Source organism: Oncorhynchus mykiss, chromosome 2 (assembly GCF_057628025.1).
Source record: "Oncorhynchus mykiss isolate SJ-2025 chromosome 2, ASM5762802v1, whole genome shotgun sequence".
In the NCBI taxonomy this organism is placed as follows: Eukaryota; Metazoa; Chordata; class Actinopteri; order Salmoniformes; family Salmonidae; genus Oncorhynchus; species Oncorhynchus mykiss.
Window position 1 is genome coordinate 58,170,746 of NC_143023.1, and position 25,371 is coordinate 58,196,116.

The following is a 25,371-nucleotide window of genomic DNA, read 5'->3' on the forward strand; positions in this document are numbered from 1 at the left end:
GTATGATTCCCAATCAGAGACAACGATAGACAGCTGTCCCTGATTGAGAACCATACCCGGCCAACACATAGAAACACAAATCATAGAAATAAAGGACATAGAATGCCCGCCTAAATCACACCCTGACCAAACCAAAAAGAGACTCTTTAAGGTCAGGGCGTAACATAAGGAGGTAACTCGATGAACAGAGCTTGAGAGGAAGAACCTTTTGGGGGCCATTTTCGGTGCCAAGAACCTTAAGGTTCTTTCGAAGAACTTTGAGAATCTTAGAAGAACCCTTGTTGAACCCCACCTTTTTAGAGTGTGTTCCTGTAGCTACATAGAGCTTCATTTGGGAAAACAAGTGAAATCTGGTCAGGAACATCAATAGTAACGTTTTCGCAACGAAACATACAGTGTATTCAGAAAGTATTCAGACACCTTGACTTTTTCCACATTTTGTTACGTCACAGCCTTATTCAAAAATGTATTGAATTGTTTTTTCCCCTCATCAATCTACACACACTACATCATAATGACAAACAGATAAAAAACGGAAATATTACATTTACAGAAGTATTCAGACCCTTTACTCAGTACTTTGTTGAAGAATCTTTGGCAGCGATTACAGCCTCGAGTCTTCTTAGGTATGACGCTACAAGCTTGGCACACCTGTATTTGGGGAGTTTCTCTCATTCTTCTCTGCAGATCCTCTCAAGCTCTGCCAGGTTGGATGGATGAGGAGCGTCGCTGCAAAGCTATATTCAGGTCTCTCCAGAACGTTCAATCGGATTCAAGTCCGGTCTCTGGCTGGGCCACTAAGGGACATTCAGAGACTTGTCCCGAAGTCACTTCTGCGTTGTCTTGGCTGTGTGCTCAGGGTCGTTGTCCTGTTAGAAGGTGAACCTTCGCCCCAGTCTGAGGTCCTGAGCGCTCTGGAGCAGGTGTTCAGCAAGGATCTCTCTGTACTTTGCTCCGTTCATCTTTCCCTCGATCCTGACTAGTCTCCCAGTCCCTGCCACTGAAAAACATCCCACCATGCTTCACCGTAGGGACAGTGCCAGGTTTCTTCCAGATGTGACGCTTAGCATTCAGGCCAAAGAGTCCAATCTTGTTTCTCATGGTCTGAGAGTCCTTTAGGTGCCTTTTGACAAACTCCAAGCGGGCTGTCATGTGCTTTTTACTGAGGAGTGGCTTCCATCTGGCCAATACCATAAAGGCCTGATTGGTGGAGTGCATCAGAGATGGTTGTCTTTCTGGAAGGTTCTCCCATCTTCACAGAGGAACTCTGAGGCTCTGTCAGATTGACCATCGGGTTCTTGGTCACCTCTCTGACCAAGGCCCTTCTCCCCTGATTCCTCAGTTTGGCCAGGTGGCCAGCTCTATGAAGACTTTTGGGGGTTCCAAACTTTGTCCATTTAAGAATGATGGAGGCCATTATGGTCTTGGAGATCTTCAATGCTGCAGACATTTATTGTCACCCTTCCCCAGATCTGTGCTTCGACACAATCCTGTCTCGGAGCTCTACGGACAATTTCTTCGATCTCATGGCTTGTTTTTTGCTCTGACGTGCACTGTCAACTGTAGGACCTTATATAGACAGGTGTGTGCCTTTCCAAATCATGTCCAATCAATTGAATTTACCACAGGTGGTCTCCAGTCAAGTTGTAGAAACATCAAGGATGATCAATGGAAACAGGATGAACCTGAGCTAAGTTTCAAGTCTCATAGCAAAGAGTTGGAAAACTTATGTAAATAAGATTTTTTTTTTATTTGATAAATTAGCTGAGATTTCTACAAAACTTGTTTCAGTTTGTCATTATGGGATATTGTGTGTAGATTGATGAGGATTTTTAAAATGTATTTAATCAATTTAGAATAAGGCTGTAAAGTAACAATGTGGAAAAGGTCAAGGGGTCTGAATACTTCTCGAATTTACTGTATGAAAAACACGTATGTATCTTGTGGATTGGGTCTAGCATTTAAGCTACACTTGATTTAAGGGATTGCACTTTTGGGACTACTACATGTTTTCCTTCAAATACCGGACCAACAAAATCAAGCCATTTCAATATATTTGGTATATGACTCAGGTCTGGTGTATGCAAATAAGGGACATAGGCCCATTGTAAACAACCAGTATCAATACACACAATATAAATAATATTAAAATGATTTAGGTGTGGAGATAAGACTTCAAATTAAATGTTATTGGTCATGTACACATGTTTTAGAACATACTTACCGAAAGCTGTGATTTTAGTTTCCATAAACATTTGCCTTGGCTGTGCTTGGAATTGTTGAGGAACCCCTAACACTGTTTCGCGGAGTTATGGCAAGAATGTGGGATGGCTACATTTCTGAATGAAAAGACTTCCTCCCCGAAGTCCTCGCGGAGGAAGAGGACCCGGTAACTTTAGCAACAGCATTGATTAAATGACCACAGAGACCATTGCCAGAAAGTGAAGGAGAGGAGGAGGCGCATAGCCAAGCTGACTGTACAGGCATGCACAGAGCTATAACTTCTGAAAGTGACGCCAGAGGCCACCGCTCCACCCCGCAAAAGGGGACACAGAAAAGTAACTTCTTCCTATAAACACCACCACTCATTTGGCGACCCGAGCCAACGCAACAGTTTACAAGACCACACCAGCGACAAGGCTAAACTGTACGCGTCTATAAAATCAAAAGTCGAGGAGATAGTTTTCGAGAAAAAAAAGTAACGTTTGGAATTGCAAGCGCACACCAGCAAGAAACGCTTGTGAAGTTTCTCCCAGATGCTTGGAGCCATGAGCCGAATGTTCTGCTTCGGTGTTCTTCTCAGGACGTCTGTCGTCCTATATCTGTTTCTCAAAGTAAGTGATTGATTTATATTTGACAACATAAACACAACTTGGAGAGGTTTTACGGTCTTGTTGTTTCTATAGAAAAGCCACAATATTGTGTAATAAATGACGATGCTGAACATTGCACCTGTTCTGTTCTTTTGCCAGCAAGCGGCTGCAGCATGTAAGACTTAGGCCTATCACTATCAGTCTGTATAAAGAGTCTGTAAACATGAGTTTGTAAAGTCATTGAATAATAATAATAATGGAACATCTTATTTTTCGATTTTTTTTTCTCTGTCAAATCCATTCAATTTGAAAGGTTACAGAATGTATTCCGTTTATGACAGTGCTTCCATTGTGCAATGAATACGGTCTTGTTGGAATTAGGACTGTAATCAATTCATGTCACTAAGTAATTAATACATTGACCTTTACGTTTCAACAATATTAAGCTATTTATTCGCATGGGGGCCCAGGATTGTCTGCATTCAGTTGGATGTGAGAGAATGTGTTAATCTCTCTCCAATACCCTCACATTTTTTGACAATTATTTCATACAGTAAATGTAAAAATGCCACTCTGGGATTCAGTATTTTATATTTAGGCATAATATGGGCGTGATTCTTATTGTTCTCTTTAGGCTATTTGATATTTATTCATATGTCTTTTGTTGAAGGGTATTTTAATGAACTCAACATATACAATAGGCTACACAACAAGCGTATTGCCAGCTACTAGATTAGGTACTACAGACCCATCTGTAATAGTAGAACGTCATATTCATACAAACACCAACAATATCAACAGAAACTTAATTCGCAAGGAATAGGGCACAATATACACAAACACAACTTTAAACATGCTTTGCACAAACAGTGCTTGCAAAAGTTGTCAGACCCCAAAGCGGGATTTAAATTGTTATAATTGTTTACAAAAAAATTGTCAAGAATCTACACAAAATACTCTAAATAATCATATTAGAATATAGTTGTTGCATAAGTATTCAGCCACTTTGTTTAGGCAACCCTAAATTAGGTCAGGAATCAAATGTTGCTCTACAAAATCACATAATAAGTTACATGGACTCACTAAGTGTGGAATAATAGGGGTTGACATGATTTTTGAATGACTAACCCGTCCTCTGTCCCCCATACATACATCTGTAAGTATTGAATTTCAAGCACCCATCTGTAAATAGCCCACCCAACTACCTACCTCATCCCCATATTGTTTTTATTTACTTGCTCTTTTGCACACCAGTATTTCTACTTGCACATCATCATCTGCACATCTATCACGTCAGTTTTAATTTGCTAAATTGTAATTACTTCGCTACTATGGCCTATTTATTGCCTTACCTCCTTACTTTATTTGCACACACTCCATGTGTAACTCTGTGTTTTTTTTTGTCACACTGCTTTGCTTTATCTTGGCCAGGTTTCAGTTGTAAATGAGAACTTGTTCTCAACTGGCCTACCTGGTTAAATAAAGGTGAAATATATATGTATATTTTTAATTGAACTACAAAGACCAGGGATCGTTTCGAAAGCCTCATAATGAAGGGCAGTGATTGGTGGATGGGTAACAATAACAAATCTGACCTTAAATATCTCTAAGTATGGTCAAGTTAATAATTATGCTGTGGATTATGTATACATTAAACCACCCAGACACTTCAAATATAGTTATTCTTCTGAACTGAGCTGCAGGACCGGAATAAAACTGCTCAGGGATGTTACCATTGAGGACATCCGTAATAAAGAAAAATAATTTTAAAAAACAGCTACAGAGGTCAATTGCTGTGATGGGAGAAAATTGAGGATGGATCAACAACATTGTAGTGACCCCACAATAATAATAATAATAATGACCTAAATGACAGAGTGAAAAGAAGAATACAAACATACAGAATACAAATATTCCAAAACATGCAACAAGGCACTAAATTAATACTGCAACAACAACAAAAAACACAGCAAAATAATACTTTTTGAGCCTGAATGTAAAGCCTTATTTTTTGGGGGAAATCCAACACAACACATCACAGAGTAACTACCTCCTTATTTTCAAGCTTGGTGGTGGCTGCATCATGGTATGGGTATGCTTGACATCAGCAAATACTGGGGATTTTGTCCAGGATAAAAAGAAACAGGATGGAGCTAAGAACAGGCAAAATCCTGGAGGAAAACTTGCTTACCAATAAGACAGTGAGTGAATGGCCAAGTTATAGTTTAGACCTAAATCTGCTTGAAAATCTATGGCAAGACTTGAACTTGCTGTCTTGCCATGATCCCCAACATCTTGACAGGGCTTGAAGAATTTTGAAAATCATAATGTGGAAATATTGCACAATCCAGGTGTGCATAGCTCTTTTATAGACTTACCCAAAACTCATAGCTGTAATCGATGCCAAAGGTGTTTTTAAACATGTATTGACTTGGGGAGTTGAATACTTATGCAATGACAATATTTTTGTTATTGAATTTCTATTCATCTTTAAAAATATATATAATTTTTCTTCCACTTTGACAGAGTATTTTGTGTAGATTGTTGACAAAAAAACGACAATTCAATTAATCCCACGTTGTAACAATACATTGTAAAGAAATCCAAGGAATACTTTTGCAAGGCACTGTAGTTGCTGGAGCCCATTAGCCATTTAACCTGTGCTTATCCTATCACTATTTGACTATAAACTAGGTCCACCGCTCTCCAACTGATCTTTCTGGAGAGGGTGAGTGAGAATGGCATGTGAAGATGTGTGAGTCCCACACAAAGGGGTCAGGAATTGAATGAGGACTGTGTGTGTGTGTGTGTGTGTGTGTGTGTGTGTGTGTGTGTGTGTGTGTGTGTGTGTGTGTGTGTGTGTGTGTGTGTGTGTGTGTGTGAGTGAGTACTTGAGAGGGCTGTGCTTGTATCCTGACATGATCATGCTGTTTTGGATGTGGGTCCTCATATACAGTGGGGCAAAAAAGTATTTACTCAGCCACCAATTGTGCAAGTTCTCCCACTTAAAAAGATGATAGGCCTGTAATTTTCATCATGGGTACACTTCAACTATGACAGACAAAATTAGAAAAAAAATTCTAGAAAATCACATTGTAGGATTTTTAATGAATTTATTTGCAAATTATGGTGGAAAATAAGCATTTGGTCACCTACAAACAAGCAAGATTTCTGTCTCTCACAGACCTGTGACGTCTTCTTTAAGAGGCTCCTCTGTCCTCCACTCGTTACCTGTATTAATGGCACCTGTCTGAACTTGTTATCAGTATAAAAGACACCTGTCCACAACCTCAAACAGTCACACTCCAAACTCCACTATGGCCAAGACCAAAGAGCTGTCAAAGGACACCAGAAACAAAATTGCAGACCTGCACCAGGCAGGAGAGCTGGGACCAAAGTAACAAAGCCTACCATCAGCAAGGGCATTGAAGATGAAACGTGGCTGGGTCTTTCAGCATGACAATGATCCCAAACACACCGCCCGGGCAACGAAGGAGTGGCTTCGTAAGAAGCATTTCAAGGTCCTGGAGTGGCCTAGCCAGTCTCCAGATCTCAACCCCATAGAAAATCTTTGGAGGAAGTTGAAAGTCCGTGTTGCCCAGCAACAGCTCCAAAACATCATTGCTCTAGAGGAGATCTGCATGGAGGAATGGGCCAAAATACCAGCAACAGTGTGTGAAAACCTTGTGAAGACTTACAGAAAACGTTTGACCTCTGTCATTGCCAACAAAGGGTCTAAAACAAAGTATTGAGATAAACTTTTGTTATTGACCAAATACTTATTTTCCACCATAATTTGCAAATAAATTCATAAAAAATCCTACAATGTGATTTTCTGGATTTTTTTCTTCTCATTTTGTCTGTCATAGTTGAAGTGTACCTATAATGAAAATTACAGGCCTCTCTCATCTTTTTAAGTGGGAGAACTTGCACAATTGGTGGCTGACTAAATACTTTATTGCCCCTATGTATAACGTGTAGGCTACAGGAGTAAGACTTCAGGCTGAGAGAGAGAGAGCTCAGGGCAACGCTTTACATCCGTAATCTTAAATTTACTAAATTATTTATTGAATAATATAACATAATATTGAAAAGTGAATCAAAAGTATTCCACAAACGGCATGTGATGACTTGCTTGTTACAAGTTAAATACATATGTTATTCCAATGGTAGTTCCACTGGTAGTAGATTTGAAGGAGCTGTGCTTATGAAAAGTGCCCCAAACAGTGAGAAGCTTTGGTTTGGCGTGTCCACCCAGCCTAAGGGCTTCCCGAGTGGCGCAGCGGTCTAAGGCACTGCGTCTCAGTACTTGAGGCGTCACTACAGGCACCCTGTTTCGAATCCAGGCTGTATCACAACCAGATGTGATCGGGAGTCCCATAGGGCGGCGCCCGATTGGCCCAGCATCGTCCGGGTTTGGCCGGAGTAGGCCGTCATTGTACATAAGAATCTGTTCTTAACGGACTTGCCAAGTTAAATAAAGGTTACATTTCAAATTAAAACATTTTAAACGGGGTAATTTAAGGGTGATGAGGAAGTGGTGATGTAGTGGTGTGGTAACGCGATGCCTTATCACCTTGCCAACTTCTATGAAGAGTACACACAGTGATCGTGATGAGAAGAGGTCATGGTACATATGCAAAACGGATTTTTAATCCTGTTAATATAACACAGGTAGAAGAGACAGTCCGGCCTCTGAGGTGAACTGCACTATAGTTAAAGGGTAAATATCACAAGGGAAGTTAGCAGAATCTGTTGTTCAACTGAAGCATTATGCTAATTTTATTTTATTTCACCTTTATTTAATCAGGTAGGCTAGTTGAGAACAAGTTCTCATTTGCAACTGTGACCTGGCCAAGATACAGCGTAGCAATTCGACACATACAACAACACAGAGTTACACATGTGTGTTACACATGAATAAACAAAGCATAGTCAATAATACAGTAGAACAAAAGGAAACAAAAAGTCTATATACAGTGAGTGCAAATGAGGTAAGATAAGGGAGTTAAGGCAAAAAATAGGCCATGGTGGCGAAGTAATTACAATATAGCAATTAAACACTGGAATGGTAGATGTGCAGAAGATGAATGTGCAAGTAGAGATACTGGGGTGCAAAGGAGCAAGATAAATAAATAAATACTGTATGGGGATGAGGTAGGTAGATAGAAGGGCTATGTACAGGTGCAGTGATATGTGAGCTGCTCTGACAGCTGGTGATTAAAGCTAGTGAGGGAGATATGAGTCTCCAGCTTCAGAGATTTTTTGCTAATTAGTTGAATTCATATATAACCAAATCAGCAGAAAAATTGGGAAATGGGAGGGCTGAGAAGGGTGACCTAGCACTGGGTGGAAAGATTTAAGTAAAACCATATAATGATCCCATGTTCGAATATCAAAGTCGTCCTCTGAAGTGGATAGTGGGAAGAAGGATTGGCCATATTGGATTTAGAGAAAATTAAACCTTTATTTCAAAAATACAAAATATTTAACAGAATTCTTCACTGATATTACTTCATAAACCTCCACGTTTCGCTCTACCGATCTTTTACGGTCAATAAGGAACATTGTTTGAAATAGAGAAAAGCTGTGAGAAATAGACGCTACCATTGCAGCCATTTTTCGAATAACCCTCAGTTTGTGCTAGGCTGGCCCCTGGGGGACTGTGGAAGGCTTTGAGATTAGGATTTGTATGTGGTTGAGAGCGAGTTCCTATTGATAGCTCTCGGGTACTGATAACCATGGGTTGTGAGAATGTGTGCGTGCATGATTGAACAGTGGCTGGCAGTGCCACCAAAGGGAGAGATTATGGTGATGATGATGGTGGGTAGGGGACCGATAAGATAAGACCCATTTCAGAGGAGGGCACCTTTGTGTTTCACAGCTCAAAGGACCCAGGGGTCGAAAGGTCAATAGGGAAAAGGCACTTGAAAGTATTTTACATAATCTCGTTCCTGTTATTGTTCTTGCTGGCAATTTTTTTTGTTCTTTTGCCTTTTCTCTTACTCTCTTTCTCGCCAACTATGTATGTAATGCTCTCCTCCCATACTGACTACATCACTCCCACTTCTCTTCCCCGCTTTCTCATCCTTCCCCTTCCTCTTCCTTCTCTGTGCCCCTTCTCATCTACTGTTTCCCAAGGATGAAAGTATTCAGACCCATTGACTTTTACCACATTTTGTAACATTACAGCCTTATTCTAAAATGTATTAAATAACCCCCCCCCCCCCATCAATCTACACACAATACCCCATAATGACAATACAAAAACAGGTTGTTCACATTTTTTGCACATTTATTAAAAAAACCGGAAATATCACATTTACATAAGTATTCAGACCCTTTATTCAGTACTTTGTTGAAGCACCTTTGGCAGTGATTACAGCCTCGAGTCTTCTTGGGTATGATGCTACAAGCTTGCCACGCCTGTATTTGGGGAGCTTCTCATATTCTTCTCTGCCGATTCTCTCAAGCTCTGTCAGGTTGTATGGGGAGCATGGGTCGGGAGCCCTCGCTCCCCTCTAGGTGTCCAATGGAAGGACACGTAAAAATCTGAGCAAGTGATGGAACTGATAGGTTAACATTGGATCTGAAGATCATCCCGTTTCCCCATTGGCCCATAGGGTCTTTGGGTTTTGTGTTTTGTGTTTAATAATAATAGATGAGCGGGAGAGACTGTTTTCGTATTGAAATGCAGAATTCTGAGTTTACAAAACATTAAGAACACCTGCTCTTTCCATGACAGACTAACCAGGTGAAAGCCATGATCCCTTATTGATGCCACTTGTTACATCGACTTCAATCAGTGTAGATGAAGGAGGAGGAGAGGTTTTTCATGCTCAACTGTTTCCTGTGTGTATCCACAATGGTCCACCGCCCAAAAGGACATCGAGCCAACTTGCCACAACTGTGGGAAGCATTGGAGTCAACATGGGTCAGCATCCCTGTGGAACACTTTCGACACCTTGTAGAGTCCGTACCCTGACAAGTTCTTCATGTTTCGTATACTCAGTGTGTGTACTAAAAGCAGACGAGAAGTTGACATAAAAACAGGGAGCTAAATTTTGTTCACCGTACAAGTATCGACAGTCAATCTTCCAAATGCGTTTATTTGCATTGAATGCCACCTCCAGCACCCACACAAGCAAAAAGACAGCATCACAATAGACTGTCACATCCCTATTTATTTCGTAACAGGGAAATTTGTATGTGATTTGTACACATGAAAGGATTTTCAGACGGCAGCATCGACATGGCCTCTGAGATCAAATAGCCCTGTTAACTACAGTGTGGGTGGTGAGATAGCAGCTACAGTTCGGAGAGCGAGACCCGGCAATTAAAGACCGAGGAAAAGTACATTGCTTTGCATGACTTTATCATGGAATGATTACTCTCGTCTGTGTGTGTGAAATGACTTCTCTGCCCGTGAACTCATTTTTGATGGGAAAATTGTGACGTTGCTATCAGTGGGTCCATCTCGGGAACAAGGAAGCGAGTCCTTTTCTCTCGTCCCCTTTTATAGTTACGTACGCAGCTGTGTACAAGTTGCGGTCACATCTACATTTAGGGGTGTTTTCCTGGAATAAAAAGCATGGACACACACACACACACACACACACACACACACACACACACACACACACACACACACACAGGTTAGATGGGGACAGAAGACTTTTGAGTAGAGGCTTTACTGTACTTTGTTCCCTAAACAAAATTGTGACACAATACCTCTGTTGAATTTCCATTTACACTAACACAATCACAGCACTTTGAAGTCGTGTTTGGTGCCACGCAACATTGGTGGTGGTCAGTGCCGTTTATGATGAGGGAAGACAATTATTTTTCTCATGAGCATGGCCTTATTTCTGTTACAGCATGTTGGATGACTATCATTCATATTCCATTTACCCAGTTCAATGTAACATCGATAGGTTTAGGCTACTACATGATACTCTAATGTTCCCTATAATCATCATGAGGTTGCTACAACCTAGCCTGTGAATGAAAGTTTACAACTTAGGTGCACACAGGTCGAGAGAAAAAAATTGAGATGACAGACCGTGACACATGGACAGACAGTGACACATTCAATACCGTCTTGCACACTCTTGCCTGCATCTAGCTTATCTAATCATTAGTCCAACAGTTGCAAACAAGAGTTTCTATTGGACAAATTCAGGTATTTTTATCCCCATTTCGTTTGCTTTCATTTAACAAACTTCTTTCAACAGAATCGGTGGATTGAATACACCTCTGAGCACGCATAAACACAGTTCACTTTCATAGCAGCCACGTCGTTTTCCCTCTCACATTTTCCCTTTGTTTGAACCTTTTGCCTTCAATGAACAACACATCAGCTGTATGTGACCAGGCAAAAAAAACTTTCCAAGCCAAACCATGTCATAACCGCTACACACAACCTACATCATTGTCCCCATATTAGCTAAAGTAAAATCCTAGTCAACATAACTAATAGAACTAATGCGTTACTAAACCTACTACAATCATGCAGTAACGTTAATTTGTATAGTCAGTAAGCAGTTACACTGGCACGCCCAGGTGGCAATAAATTAATAAAAGCAAAAGCTTAACTTGATTTGGAAGAGTTCCAGTGTTGTGTTGGTTAGTCATAGCCAGCTAGCTAACATAGCATCCCTCTGTTTGAGCAGAGTGTTTGAGTAACTCAACTAATCAGCTGCATTTGCTAGCTAAGTAAGTGAAACTGAAAGTGAAAAAAATGACTAAATCTCTCTCTTGCTTCTCCTTCATTTTTGAAGAAATACATTTGTTGAAAACTTTTCAATTATTGTCTCGCTCTCTCTTTGAGTCAACTACTAACCATATTTTATGCACTGCAGTTCTAGCTAGCTGCAGCTTATGCTTTCAGTACTAGATTCATTCGCTGATCCTTTGATTGGGTGGACAACATGTCAGTTCATGCTGCAAGAGCTCTGATAGGTTGGAGGACGTCCTCCGGAAGTTGTCATAATTACTGTGTAACTCCATGGAAGGGGGTGGGAACCAAGAGCCTCCTAGGTTTGTATTGAAGTCAACGTACCAAGAGGAGGGCGGAAGCTAGCTGTCCTCCAGCTACACCATGGTGTGGTTGAGTCTAATATAGGCCTTCATTGCAAAACAGTGTGTTTTAATGAATTCTTTGGTAACGTGAATATATTTAGTATAGTTTTATTTTAAAATTATTACTTTTTCAAGTTTTAAAATGTTTATTTTTATGAAATTCACTAAGGAGGATGGTCCTCCCCTTCCTCCTCTGAGGAGCCTCCAATGCGCAACATATAGAACTGACATCTTATCCTTTACCTTTTGGAAATCAGGACTTATTAAGCCTGATCTCAAACAGCATAGAGGCGCCTGTGTCCATCGCGGGTCAAAAGTACGGCTGTCACACAACTGGTCATATCAAGTGTGCTTTAATGGAATGCTGCACAGCCCACTCCCTCTATCCCCTATCAGAATCCAGACAGGCCACTTCCAAATTAACAGCCCCAAACATGTTGCCTTCTGAACAGGCCTCTGACTCCTCTGCATGTCTATAACGCCTGACAAAGAGACCCAGGGCTACAGCCCCATGTGAATGAGAGACCAGCTTCTCTGACTGACTGACTGATTCAAAGCTCTTATTGTCAGCAGATGCCTAATCGCTCCCTCTATCACTGGTGGCCTATGAAGGAGCTACGGCCCGGACGTTGGGATGCGCAATGTCAAAGCCGTTTTCTTTTTTTGGGCTGGGTGGACGGGGAGGGGCTGAACTGGAAAGGTCAGGATAAGTTCTCCTTTAAGGATGAGGAAACTGGCGCTGTGCCAGGAGAGAGAGAGAGAGAGAGAGAGAGAGTGAGTGTGTGTGTGTGGGGGGGGGGTCTAACTTAACAGAGAACTTGTTTAAACTTTGGAGAGAGAGAGAAAGAGAGAGAGAAAAATAAAGAGAGAGTTTAGCACAGCGAAAGAGTCGACAAGTTGGTGGGTTACATCGTTTCCCCTGAACTGGGATTTAGTGTATGGTTGGTATGATAAAATTGACACTTCAGCTGTGGATAAACATAGCTCTCAGTATCCAAGATCTTTGTGAACCACCGATTGGCTTCACTGTTTTACAATGAAAGAAGGAAAATTGCCCAGTATTTCAGTCCCATTTGCGTGCTTCATGCACTATGCCGCTGTGGTGGTTTGCTCTCATAGGTATTGTGCTGTGGTGCACAACTGCTGACCGTATCGACACACACACACACACACACACACACACACACACACCCTGTTGTCCACTGTTTGCTGGGCTGCCTGTCTAGCGTTTTTGCGTGAGTGCGGCTGCAGCTAGGGCAGTAACCTGAGCAGGGAGAAGTGGTGCCGATTGTTATACAATAAGGCCAGATAGGCATCTCCACACAGCAAAGCACACTATAGCACCGCCGGCCTGGGACGCCAAATACCACTCAGCTGATTTCCATAGATCCCGATCAGAGCCACGATACAGTTGGTGGTGTGGGACACTAGAGTGGGAGGTAGGATGGGATGAAAAAGCACAGGTACATGCACAACCACGCACGTACACAGACGCACAAAGGGCTGCATGCACGCACACACACACACACACACACACACACACAAATGACCCCCCCCAAAAAAATGACCCCAAAAAAAAGAGACACAGAAGACAAGCCTAGATAACAACTAGCTAATCCACTGAAGATATTTGTCTTTTCTTTTCAAAACTTCAATTAAATTACCAATAAGGGATTTTCCTTTTTATTGACTACTTTGGGCCAAAGTAGTGACTGGCTAAACAGTAACTGGAAAACAATCTCTCTGTCACATCTGCCAGCCACTGACTCCAGGAAACTCAGCAAACAAATCCAGAGGCAAATGTATCCGAAAATGGCTGCCATCAAACAGACATTGAACTCTCTCTGGGGGACGTGGTGTGACACAACTGGCTTTTCTCCTAAAACCCTTATCTTATCTGCTACACAGTTACAGTCCACAGACAAAATGATAGATTCAGAACGCTTCAGTCAGTACCGTGGTGTTCGATGATGCTCGTACAGGTTGTAAATGTGATCGTAGAAAGGCCATTATAAAATGGTTTTTGGGGGTTGTAAAATGGTTCAAATGTGATTGCTGTTGCGGTGCGCTTGTGCTAGATGGGTATGCTATCACTTAATGTGTCGTCTCTATCATCCTTCAACGTATGACTAGCATAGCATAACAATGGGTGCGATTCATTTTTGGCAGATACAAAATGTCCGCCTGAACGCCCGCTAAAGCGCTGGCAGAAACAGACTGGCATACGGTGAGACTGTTAATAAAACCTGTAAGCTCAAGTCCTGTATAATACAGACAGAAGCTATCTCGTGTACATCTTATCATGGCTTTGGATGGAGATATCATCCCAAATTTCCCTGCAGGGTTAGTTACCGTTTTAGCTGCAGTTTGTACTTCCTCGTCGCTCACTTCAATTAGCCATTGATGTTTGGCTACCGGTTAATGAACAGTTACAGCCCACAGAGAGAAGCGGACATGGCTGATGCCACGACTGGATGTCTGGATCAGGGACAGAGACCATCCGTGGTGAGAGAATGTCCACACACTCGTTTGATAGAAACACCACAGATGTTCACCGTGGCGTAGTAATTGATTACACTCCAATTGTTCCGGTCTAGTTTCTCGTTCAAAGGAACGTCTCCCGGAGGCGCACCGCCTAGCAGCGGTGTCATCACCTCAGCCAGACGAAGGAGTCAGAGCGTTGGTTTGTTAGACCATGTCGGGTGGCACTTCTCTTCCTTTGTTTGAGGTGGAGGTCAAAGGTGACTGCCAATATAGAGGAAACATCAACATAAAAGGGTCTTAATAGGCCGTTGGGCCACCGGAACATCTTAATTGTGCCTTGGCATAGGTTCTACAAGTGTCTGGTACTCTATTGGAGGTGTGCAACACCATTCTTCCATGAGAAATCCCATCATTAGTTTTTATTGTTGATGGTGGTAGAGGAAATGTTGTCTCAGGCGCGGCTCCAGAATCTACCATAAGTGTTCGATTGGATTGAGATCTGGTGACTGACGCACGCACACACACACATTAAACCCCCTATGCTCCATTGAGACCCCTATTTTAACGTCACTGAGATCTCTTCTAGCCATGGTAGCCAAAATAATGGGCAACTGGGCATTTTTATACATGACCCTAAGCATGATTGGATGTCAATTGCTTAATTAACTCAGAAGCACACCTGTGTGGAAGCACCTGTTTTCAATATTGTTTGTATCCCTCATTTACTCAAGTGTTTCCTTTTTTTTGTCAGTTACCTGTACATCCCAGTGTAATTACTGGCTGAGAAGACCTGTGTTTCTTCCATGCTGTTATCAGGGTGTGTCGCAGGCCAGGCCAGGGTGGGCTACTTTGTGCCAGGATGTTGTTTCAGCTTAAAAACAATGACTAGGTCACTCAGGAGAGAGACCGACTGGCTGGCTGGCTGGGAGAAGTCCACACAATGCATGTGGAAATGTGCCTTTGGCTTCACAGTGAAGCGGTACACGTAATGAAAGATACTTCTTGTGAAAAAAACGACTTTTTTTTTTTGCAATATCTACAAAGTCAGAATGACATTTGTCACAAACTTCACACATCATAGACACCCATAGTGCCTCTTTGAAAGGGAACTGCATTTTTCCCATGACTGCATTGGGTGAAACATATTTCTGAATGAGTTTTGTGAAAACAAAATGATTTGTTTAAGGTTTTCTATAGCATGGGTATACCTGGGTGATGCTGGTTCCATGACCAGCCAGAATTTCATGAGGTCGTGAAAAGCATTTCAAGCAATTAGCTAGTTCACAGATAGTGCTTTGCGACACAGACTGACCAGGTAAAATCTATGTCACTCGTTGAATCCACTTCAATCAGTGTAGATGAAGGGGAGGAGACAGGTTAAATAAGAATTGTTTTGGCCATCCAGCCAACTTGACACAACTGTGGTAAGCACTGGAGTCACCATGGGCCAGCATCCCTGTGGAACGCGTTCGAGACCTTGTATAGTCCATACCCTGACAAGTTGAGGCTGTTCTGAGGGTATGTATCCTGTTTCTAGGATTTCCACCCTCAGTGTAGAATGTAGAACTTCAGCTTCAAAACCATCAGACTGGCTCCCCATGCTCTGTCCACTCCTTCACGTGTACACACACACACACACACACACACACACACACACACACACACACACACACACACACACACACACACACACACACACACACACACACACACACACACACACTTTCAGCTGGCAAACCCCCAAAGACTGTCTTAGCCCGGTGTTTTGCAGGGACTCCATCAATCAATATCAGCCAAGTTATACTAAAATGTATCCACAAAATACTTGAAAATATTAGGTGATTTTTTTCCCTGTCTCAAGGAACTGTATATATATATATATATATATATATATTGTGTGAAATGCACACAAGAATTCATGGACACACACAAACAGAGAGGACATCCAAGGCCAGATTTATTGAGCTTGGCCTACGAAAGATGTCTTCCTGATTGGGCGATGTGTTGGTTAGGGGCCTTTTGTGTCATTACAAAGACCCCTGTGTCATCTACAAAGGCCCCTGGGGAGGGGGGGGGGGGGGGGGGGGGTGAGAGCGAGCAGAACTACAGTGAATGACTTCCTCCTACAGTATGTCTCAAGATGCACAAGTATCTGGTGTATGGAACATATAACATTCATAGTATAACATCAACAACCCCATGAAGATGTTTAGACCTCTTGACGTCATGTCTTAGGTGTTTGACTGACAATCACAAAGTTGTGGGTTCAAGTCCCATTTGGACTACTGTAGCCTCTAAATTCGCTTATCAGAATGTTTATCAGAATGAAAGACTTTCAGGGGAACATAGACTGTTGGGTCATGTTCATGTCAGTTAATGAACAACGTCTGTAGCTGTATTTCAAGTCGCCGGCAAGTCTGTCTCCTCACTTTCTCACAACGCTAGCACTGCCAGAACTGCATCAAAGAACCCAACCTCCCAAGCCCACACCCTGTGCTGTCCCCCTAGCCTTTAGGAAGAATAGCAGAACAAAGGGGATTGAGCGAAGAGGGAAGTTGGGAGGGAGGGGTGGCAGGCAGGGGGGGGGGGGGGGGGGGGGGCAGGGTTGGTGATATCAATAGTGATGGCAAGGGTAAGGACGGGGAGAGGGGTCTCCGGGGAGTACCAGGGGAGGTAGTGGTGACCGTAGGCCCAGAGGATATCTTCCTGTCCCAACGGATGGGCTGCTACCTGGAGGTCTGGATCTGAAAGCTCTACATCTGGGTCTGGATGTTGGTCTGAGTCTAGGCCTGGCTTTTTATTACACCATTTCAGTCAACGTCCTCGTCAATGTCGTCCCGCGAGTTGTCAAGTGTGCCCAACTGTGGCTAATGTAATGAAGGATATGACTTTTCTAACCAGACCACGCCCAGTATGTTAAGTGGAGTTAATGCATCTCTTCATTTGCTGGACTGTATAGCCGAGGCTGTCTTGGCGAGGACCGGGTTTGTATAGGGGACTCACTAGTGGGAACGGGATAATGTGGGTGTGATGTTTAGTCGTCTGGTAAACAAAGTGGACCGCAGGACATCAGCTAAGGCCTGCGGTTTGCATTGGTGGAAGGTTTACTTTTGACTTATCAAAAGTTGTGGTGGACTGGACTAGGAAACTGGCAAGTTGCCATCATACAAAACACTGAATCAAAGTTTATTGGTCGTGTACACAGATTTGTAGGTGTTATAGCAGGTGCAGTGAAATGCTTATGATTCTAGCTCCAACAGTGTATGTTTCACAAATACAATACCAATACACAAATCATTTAAAAAAATCAAAACAAGAAATCCGGAGACAGAATGGGTCCAATTAATAATCTAGAGTCGATATATTATTGAGCATGTGTCAGAATCCAGAATATAAACACTGTATGTGGGGTGTACAGACAGTATATACACTGAACAAAAATATACACACAACATGCAAAGTGTCCCTCCGAAACTTTTCATGAGCTGAAATAAAAATCCCAAACATTTTCCATACGCACAAAAAGCTTATTTCTCTCCAATTTTGTGCACACATTTGTGAACATCCCTATTAGTGAGGATTTCTCCTTTGCCAAGGAGACTCCATCCACCTGACAGGTGTGGCATATCAAGAAGCTGATTAAACAGCATGACCATTACACGAGTGCACCTTGTGCTGGGAGCAATAAAAGGCCACTCTAAAATGTGCAGTTTTGTTATACAGTACAACACAATGCCACAGGTGTCTCAAGTTTTGAGGAATGTCCACCATTGGCATGCAGACTCCAGGAATGTCCACCAGAGTTGTTGCCAGGGAATTTTATGTTAATTTTTGTACCATAAGCTGCCTCCGACATCGTTTTAGAGAATTTGGCAGTACGTCCAACCGGCCTCACAAACACAGACCACGTGTAACCACCCCAGCCCATCCGGTTTCTTCACCAGCAGGATCGTATGGGGGGGGGGGGGGGGGGGTGATGAGGAGTATTTCTGTCTGTAATAAAGCCCATTTTGTGTGGAAAAACTCATGCTGATTGGCTGGACCTGGCTCCTCAGTGGGTGGGACTGGCTGCCAAGTGGATGGGCCTAGCTGCCCAGTCATTTGAAATCCATAGATTAGGGCCTAATGAATGCATTTTAATTGAATGATTTCCTTATATGAACTGTAACTCAGTAAAATCTTAAAAATGTTTGTGTTTATATTTTTGTTCAGTATAATTTGGAAAGAAAATGGTATGTACAGTAGTAGGAATATTAGGATGGGTTATGTCGAGAACACAGAATATACACAGTGAGTAAACAACAGTTTATAAACAGAATATGAGGTGGCCAGCGTTCAATGACTCTATATTCATGGGGCATTAGTCTCAAGGTGCAGGGCTGAGAACTGGGCAGGTAGCCGGCTAGTATTGGCTGTTCAACAGTCTGATGGCCAAGAGATAGAAGCTGTTTTTCAGTGTCTGCCTGCCAGAAGGTAGCAGAGTGAACAGACTGTGACTCGGGTGGCTGAGGTCCTAGATGATCATCTTGGCCTTCCTTTGACACCGAGTGCTGTACATTTCCTGGAGGGCAGGCAGCGTGTCCCCCAGTGATGCGTTGGGCTGACCACACCACCCTCTGGAGAGCCATGTGCAGTTGCCGTACTAGGCGGTGATGCAGCCTGACAGAATGCTCTCAATGGTGCATCTGTAGAAATTCGTGAGGGTCTTCGTGGGCCATGCAGAATTTCTTCAGCCGCCTGAGGTTGTAGAGGTTGTACATCAGTGGAGGATGCTGAGGGGAGAACAGCTCATAGCAAAGACTGGAATGGAGTCAATGGAGTGGTATCAACCACATGAAAACCCCCACATGAAAACCCCCATGTTTGATGTGTCTGATACCATTCCTTTGGCTCCATTCCAGCCATTATTATGAGCCGTACATAGGTTATTCCATTGGTAGGTAATGTGCTTGGAGACTTCAGATGGCCTGTGTCATGACCCATCTGGCCCAAAGGGGACACAGACAAGTCCAGAATGATTGGCTCCCTTGATAAAGATGCGCATAAAAGACTGTATAAAATAAACAATACAAATACAAGAGCTACTGTATATTGTATGCTCCAAGAAATTATATTGATATTATTTTATACTAATACAATTTCTCAGAGCAAAATATTTTTTATAAAAAAGTACTGAAAGAAAACAACAAAAAACGGTTGGCGTCAAATGTTCCCTTTCGAGTCTTTTTCTAAAATGTTTTATGAAATTGAAGAATACATTGGGATGATCAGAGGACATTCCTCCGTACAGAATCTTTCCTGATCCTTGACATCCTTCGCTCTGCGCTGAGGGACTTCCCTCTTCAATTCAAACCACAGGTTTTCAAAGTCCAGAGACTGAGATGGCCATTGCAAAATTCTGATTTTGTGGTCAATTAACCATTTCGTTGTCGATGTTGATGTGTGCTTGGGGTTGTCTTGCTGGAAGATCCACTTGGGGACTCCTGGCCCAGGAAACCAGGTTCTTAGCTAAAATGTCCCGGTACTTAGTAAAGTTCACGATGCCGTTGACCTTAACAAGGGCCCCAGGACCAGTGGAAGCAAAACAGACCCATAACATCAAAGATCCACCACCATATTTTACAGTAGGTATGTGGTTATTTTTTGTATTTACATTCTTCTTTCGAAGTACAAACCCACCACTGGCGTATGTGATCAAAGAGCTCTATTTCTGTCTCATCTCTGTTTAGCAAACTACAGGCATTTACATTTATTGGTTGATTTCAATAAGGTATTTTTATGGTAACCCTTCCAAATAGCCTATTGGCATGGAGGAGGCGTCTAATTGGAGATTTAGAGACTTGGTGACCCTAAGATGCAAAGTTCTATCATTTTCAAACTTTCGCCCTTGGACTTTTTCTTTGCCTTTCTCACTGTGCGTGGGGACAAGACTCAGGTCCTCTAGCAGGCAGGTTTACCACTGCTCCAGGGATTTTAAACTTCTTAATTGTTGCCCTAATAGCGGTAAGTGTAATTGTTTTTCAGTATTTTTGTTTTACCTATTCCCTGATTTATGAAAGTCAACAACCATTTCTCTCTTTACATTTGTGATTTCTTTGCCTTTCCCCATGGTGATGGATAACAAAGGGATTTTACATGCGTGTTACCTCATTTTTATACCCCAGTGAAACAGGAAGCCACGGAAGGCCACAATACAGTTCCTTAAACTGAGATGAATTTAAAGTAGAATGATAATGCAGATTAAATTTAGTTTGATTTTAGTTATAACAATATTTAGGGGTGTCAATCATTTTGCGAAAAATCACTTTTTTAGATTTTTTAAAAACTTGTTAAACAAAATCTCTTTCTCTGAGCAATTGCATAAAATAAAATACTTTTCGAAATGTTTTGATCATACAATATAGCTCAGTGTTTGTATTATTTATTTTAGTCTTTTTTGTTCATCTTTATCAAGGGTGCCAATCATTTTGGATGTGACTGTAGAATGACTTTATCCAAGTTGCGGCATCTGTAGGAGCCAGAAATGTGGAGCCACACTCTCAAATCAAATCAAATTGTATTTGTCACATGCACTTTACAGTGAAATGCTAACTTACAAGCCCTTAACCAACAATGCAGTCAATATTTATTTTTAAATATAACAAATAATTAAGGAGCAACAATAAAATAACAGTAGCGAGGCTATATACATGGGGTTCTGGTACAAAGTCAATGTGCGGGGGGGCATCGATTAGTCGAGGTAATTGAGGTAACACCCTAGTCATAGCCTGTTCTCTCTGCTACCACATGGCAAGCGATACCGGAGCACCAAGTCTAGGTCCAAGAGGCTTCTGAACAGCTTCTACCCCCAAGCCATAAGACTCCTGAACATCTAGTCAAATGGCTACCCAGACTATTCACATTCCCCCCCCCCTCCCCTCCCCTCTCCACACCACTGCCACTTCCTGTTGTCATCTATGCATTGTCACTTAAATTAACTCTACCTACATGTACATACTACCTCAACTAACCGGTGGCCCCGCACATTGACTCTCTACCGGCACTCCCCTGTATATATATATATATATATATTTTTTTTTTACTGCTCCTCTTTAATTACTTGTTACTTTTATCTCTTATCTGTATTTTTTTTTAAACTGCACTGTTGGTTAGGGGCTCGTAAGTAAGCATTTCACTGTAAGGTGTTGTATTCGTCACATGTGACAAATACAATTTGATTTGATTTCAACAAGAACATGTAGGTAGAGGTAAAGTGACTATGCATGGATAATAAACAGAGAGTAGCAGCAGCTTAAAAATGGGGGTGGGGACAATGCAAATAGTCCGGGTAGCCATTTGATTAACTGTTCAAGAGTCTTATGGCTTGGGGGTAGAAGCTATTAAGAAGCCTTTTGGACCTAGATTTGGTACTGCATGCCGTGCGGTAGCAGAGAGAACAGTCTATGACTAGGGTGGCTGGAGTCCTTGGCAATTCTTTGGGCCTTCCTCTGACACCGTCTGGTATCGAGGTCCTGGATGACAGGAAGCTTGGCCCCAGTGATGTACTGGGCCATACGCAACTACCCTCTGTAGAGCTTAGTGATGAGTTTTTAAGGCACTATGGTATTGAACACTGAGCTGTAGTCAATGAATAGCATTCTCATGTAGGTGTTCCTTTTGTCCAGGTGGGAAAGGGCGGTGTGGATCTGTTGGGGCGGTATGCAAATTGGAGTGGGTTTCTGGGATAATGGTGTTGATGAGACCCATGACCAGCCTTTCAATGCGTTTCATGGCTACAGAGTGTTACGGGTCAGTAGTCATTTAGGCAGGTTACCTTGGTGTTCTTGGGGACAGGGACTATTGTGGTCTACTTGAAAGATGTTGGTATTACAGACTTGGTCATAGACAGGTTGAAAATGTCAGTGAAGACACTTGCCAGTTGGTCAGCGCATGCTCGGAGTACATGTCCTGGTAATCCATCTGGCTTTGCGGCCTTGTTATTGTTGATTCTGGCCCGTGATGGTAAAAATATATTCTAATGTGGCCCTCCATGGAAAATAATTGCCCAGGCCTGCCCTAGATGGTAAGATTGCTAGAATAGGCCAGGACATGTGGAGGCAACAATTTGATCACTGTTCTGAGTCAATGCTGACCTCTACTGGTATGATTACTAACTGTCCTTTTCATCTTCCTTACAGGGCTCACAAGCTCAATGTAAGTACAGCCATTTCCACTTCAAGAATTTATGAAAGATAAATCTGACCTAAGTAGATGACGATGAATGATAGGAAGTACACTTCATTTCAAAGTTTCAGAAACACAATCAAGGTCCTAATCGTTATTCAAACAGGTACAGTATACATATGTGCAAACAAGTTCTGATTTGGTTTCCCTCAATCCAAAACTCTCCTACCATTTTAGGCGCTCTCTGTACGAATTTCAAAGCCAGCACAACAGCAACAGAGATTAATATTCAGGTACACGCCAACTGCACCGTGAGCACTGGCAGTACTTCTGTGTTCTCCATCTCAACTATGGCCACCCTGTCTGGACTGGCTCCTGGGTCCACCCACCGTGTGCATGTCCTGTGTAACGATATCCAACAAGTCGACTGCTGCAATAACTTCACAACAAGTAAGTATCTCACTCTAAGGGCTGGTTTTGACCCAGATCAAGCCTGGTCCTGGACTGAAAATAACTTTGTGTTGATCCTGACAAGCTCTCCTTAAAACGCCTATCTTATTTACTGAGAACATCAACGTTTTCTCTCGACTCTGCAATGTGCTTCGGCTGTATATTTGCGGCTCACAATGTCTACTTCTGTAGTAAATTCCAGACATACTTGTTCTCCCCCCCCCCCCCCACCCCCCACCCCCCACCCACCTTTCTTGCACGCACAGAGCCTGAAACCATCACAATCCTCACTGTCACCAAAATCACAACATCATCGGTGTCTCTGAGCTGGACTAAACCAGAGGGTAGCTCCTTCTATAAAGTAGAGTGGACTGATGGCAGTATCAATGACAGTCAGAATACCACAGGAACTTCTGTAAATGTTACTGCTCTCACTGCTGGAGCGCAGTACCTCTTCACAGTCACTGCAGTGGCTGGAGATAACAAAAGTGAAGGACGAAACAAAACCGTTTTGAAATATACAAGTGAGTAACTCAGGTACTTTGATGTCGGATTGTGTCAATGCCACAGGCACCATTTATACATTCGTTGATATATTACTTGTTCACATCCAAGAACATGTGATAAGTTGCCATCGTCTGTTGCATTAAGAAACACAATGCTTTCATGCATTTCACAGTAAATGGCTCTCACTTAGGCTCACTTGATAATATTGGACTTGATTCAGTTGAAATTCTGTATCTTTTCCCAAATGTCCCTCTCTCTTGCACGCACAGAGCCTGCAATCGTCAGGAAACTTACTGTGTCTGAAATCAGAACATCCTCTGTGTCTCTGAGCTGGACTGAACCAGAGGGAAACAGCTCCTTCTATATAATAGTGTGGACTGATGGCAGTGACATTGGCAGTAAGAATACCACAAGAACCTCCACTACCATCACTGGGCTGCCTGCTGGAGTGGGGTACACATTCAGAGTCACTGCAGTGGCTGGAGATAATACAACTGTAGGAGAAGGCAGTGAAACAACCACTTTTACAAGTAAGCATCTTTGTTGAGTGGTTTTTGACATTTTTCTTAGATATACAATTCTTTCAGAAAGTTTTCATACCCCTTATTGCAAGTATTTTGGTGTTACAGCCTGAATTCGAAATTGATCAAATATTTGTTTTTCTTCACTCATCTACGCGCAATACCCCTTAATGAGAAAGTTAAAACATGTTTTTATGAATATTTGCACATTTATTGAAAATTAAATATCTAATTTACATAAGTATTCAACCCCTTGATTTAATACATGTTAGAATCACATTTGGCAGCGATTAAAGCTGTGAGTCTGTCTGGGTATTTCTCTAAGAGCTTTGCACACCTGGATTGTACAATATTTGCGCATTATGTTTTTACAAATTAATTACAAACGAAAATGTGAAATGTCTCTCAATAAGTATTCAATCCTTTTGTTATGACAAGCTTAGATAAGTTCAGGAGTAAAAATGTGGTTAACAAGTCCCATAATAAGTTGCATTGGCTCACTCTGTGTGCAATAAGTGTTTAACATGATTTTTGAATGACTACGAGCAGTGACTTTCAAACACAGATTCAACCACAAAGACTAGGAAGGTTTTCCAATGCCTTGCAAAGAAGGGCACCTATTGGTAGATGGGTAAAAATAAAAAAGCAGACATTGAATATCCCTTTGAGCATGGTGAAGTTATTAATTACAGGCGTCCTTCCAAACTCAGTTGCCGGAGAGAAAGGAAACCGCTCATAGATTTCACCATGAGGCCAATGGTGACTTTAAAACAGTTACAACTTTTAATGGCTGTGATAGGAGAAAACTGAGGACGGCTCAACAACATTGTAGTTACTCCCAATACTAACAATGACAGTGAAAAGAAGGAAGCTTGTACAAAATAAAAATATTCAAAAACACGCATCCTATTTGTAATAAGGCACAAAAGTAAAACTGCAAAAAAAACGTTATGTCCTTAATATTATTTTTTTGAACCTTTATTTAACTAGGCAAGTCAGTTAAGATTTGCCGATCGAATCCCCAATCTGACAAGTTAAAAATCTGTCATTCTGCCCCTGAACAAGGCAGTTAACCCAATGTTCCTAGGCCGCTATTGTAAATAAGAATTTGTTCTTAACTGACTTTCCTAGTTGAATAAATTTGTTTTCAATTTTTTTATTACAATGACGGCCCACACCAGCCAAACCCGGATGACGCTGGGCCAATTGTGGGTCCCATAGGGCGGCACACAATCACGTCCGGTTGTGAGACAGCCTGGACTCAAACCAGGGTGTCTGTAGTGATGATACTCTAGCACTGAGATGCAGTGCCTTAGACCACTGCACCACTCAAGAGCACAAGATAAGGTGTT

The 25,371-nt window shown here is 42.1% G+C and overlaps 1 protein-coding gene across 6 annotated transcripts in view; it reads left to right on the forward strand.

Moving 5' to 3' along the window:
• Positions 1–2,583: 2,583 nt before the first annotated feature.
• Positions 2,584–25,371, forward strand: part of LOC110492579 (protein tyrosine phosphatase receptor type J) — a 66,124-nt gene continuing 43,336 nt past the window's right edge. For 4 of the 6 annotated variants that reach the window (XR_016487407.1, XR_016487410.1, XM_021566992.3 and 1 more), the window contains exons 1-5: positions 2,584–2,834; positions 22,556–22,571; positions 22,779–22,991; positions 23,258–23,515; positions 23,768–24,028. Coding sequence is in view for 3 of the 6 variants with exons in the window: in XM_021566992.3 (XP_021422667.3) it covers positions 2,757–2,834; positions 22,556–22,571; positions 22,779–22,991; positions 23,258–23,515; positions 23,768–24,028 (826 nt within the window). In the remaining 3 variants the exon portion in view is untranslated. The remainder of the gene's footprint in view (positions 2,835–22,555; positions 22,572–22,778; positions 22,992–23,257; positions 23,516–23,767; positions 24,029–25,371) is intronic. The other 2 variants (XR_016487411.1, XM_021567023.3) reach the window with 1 other exon arrangement.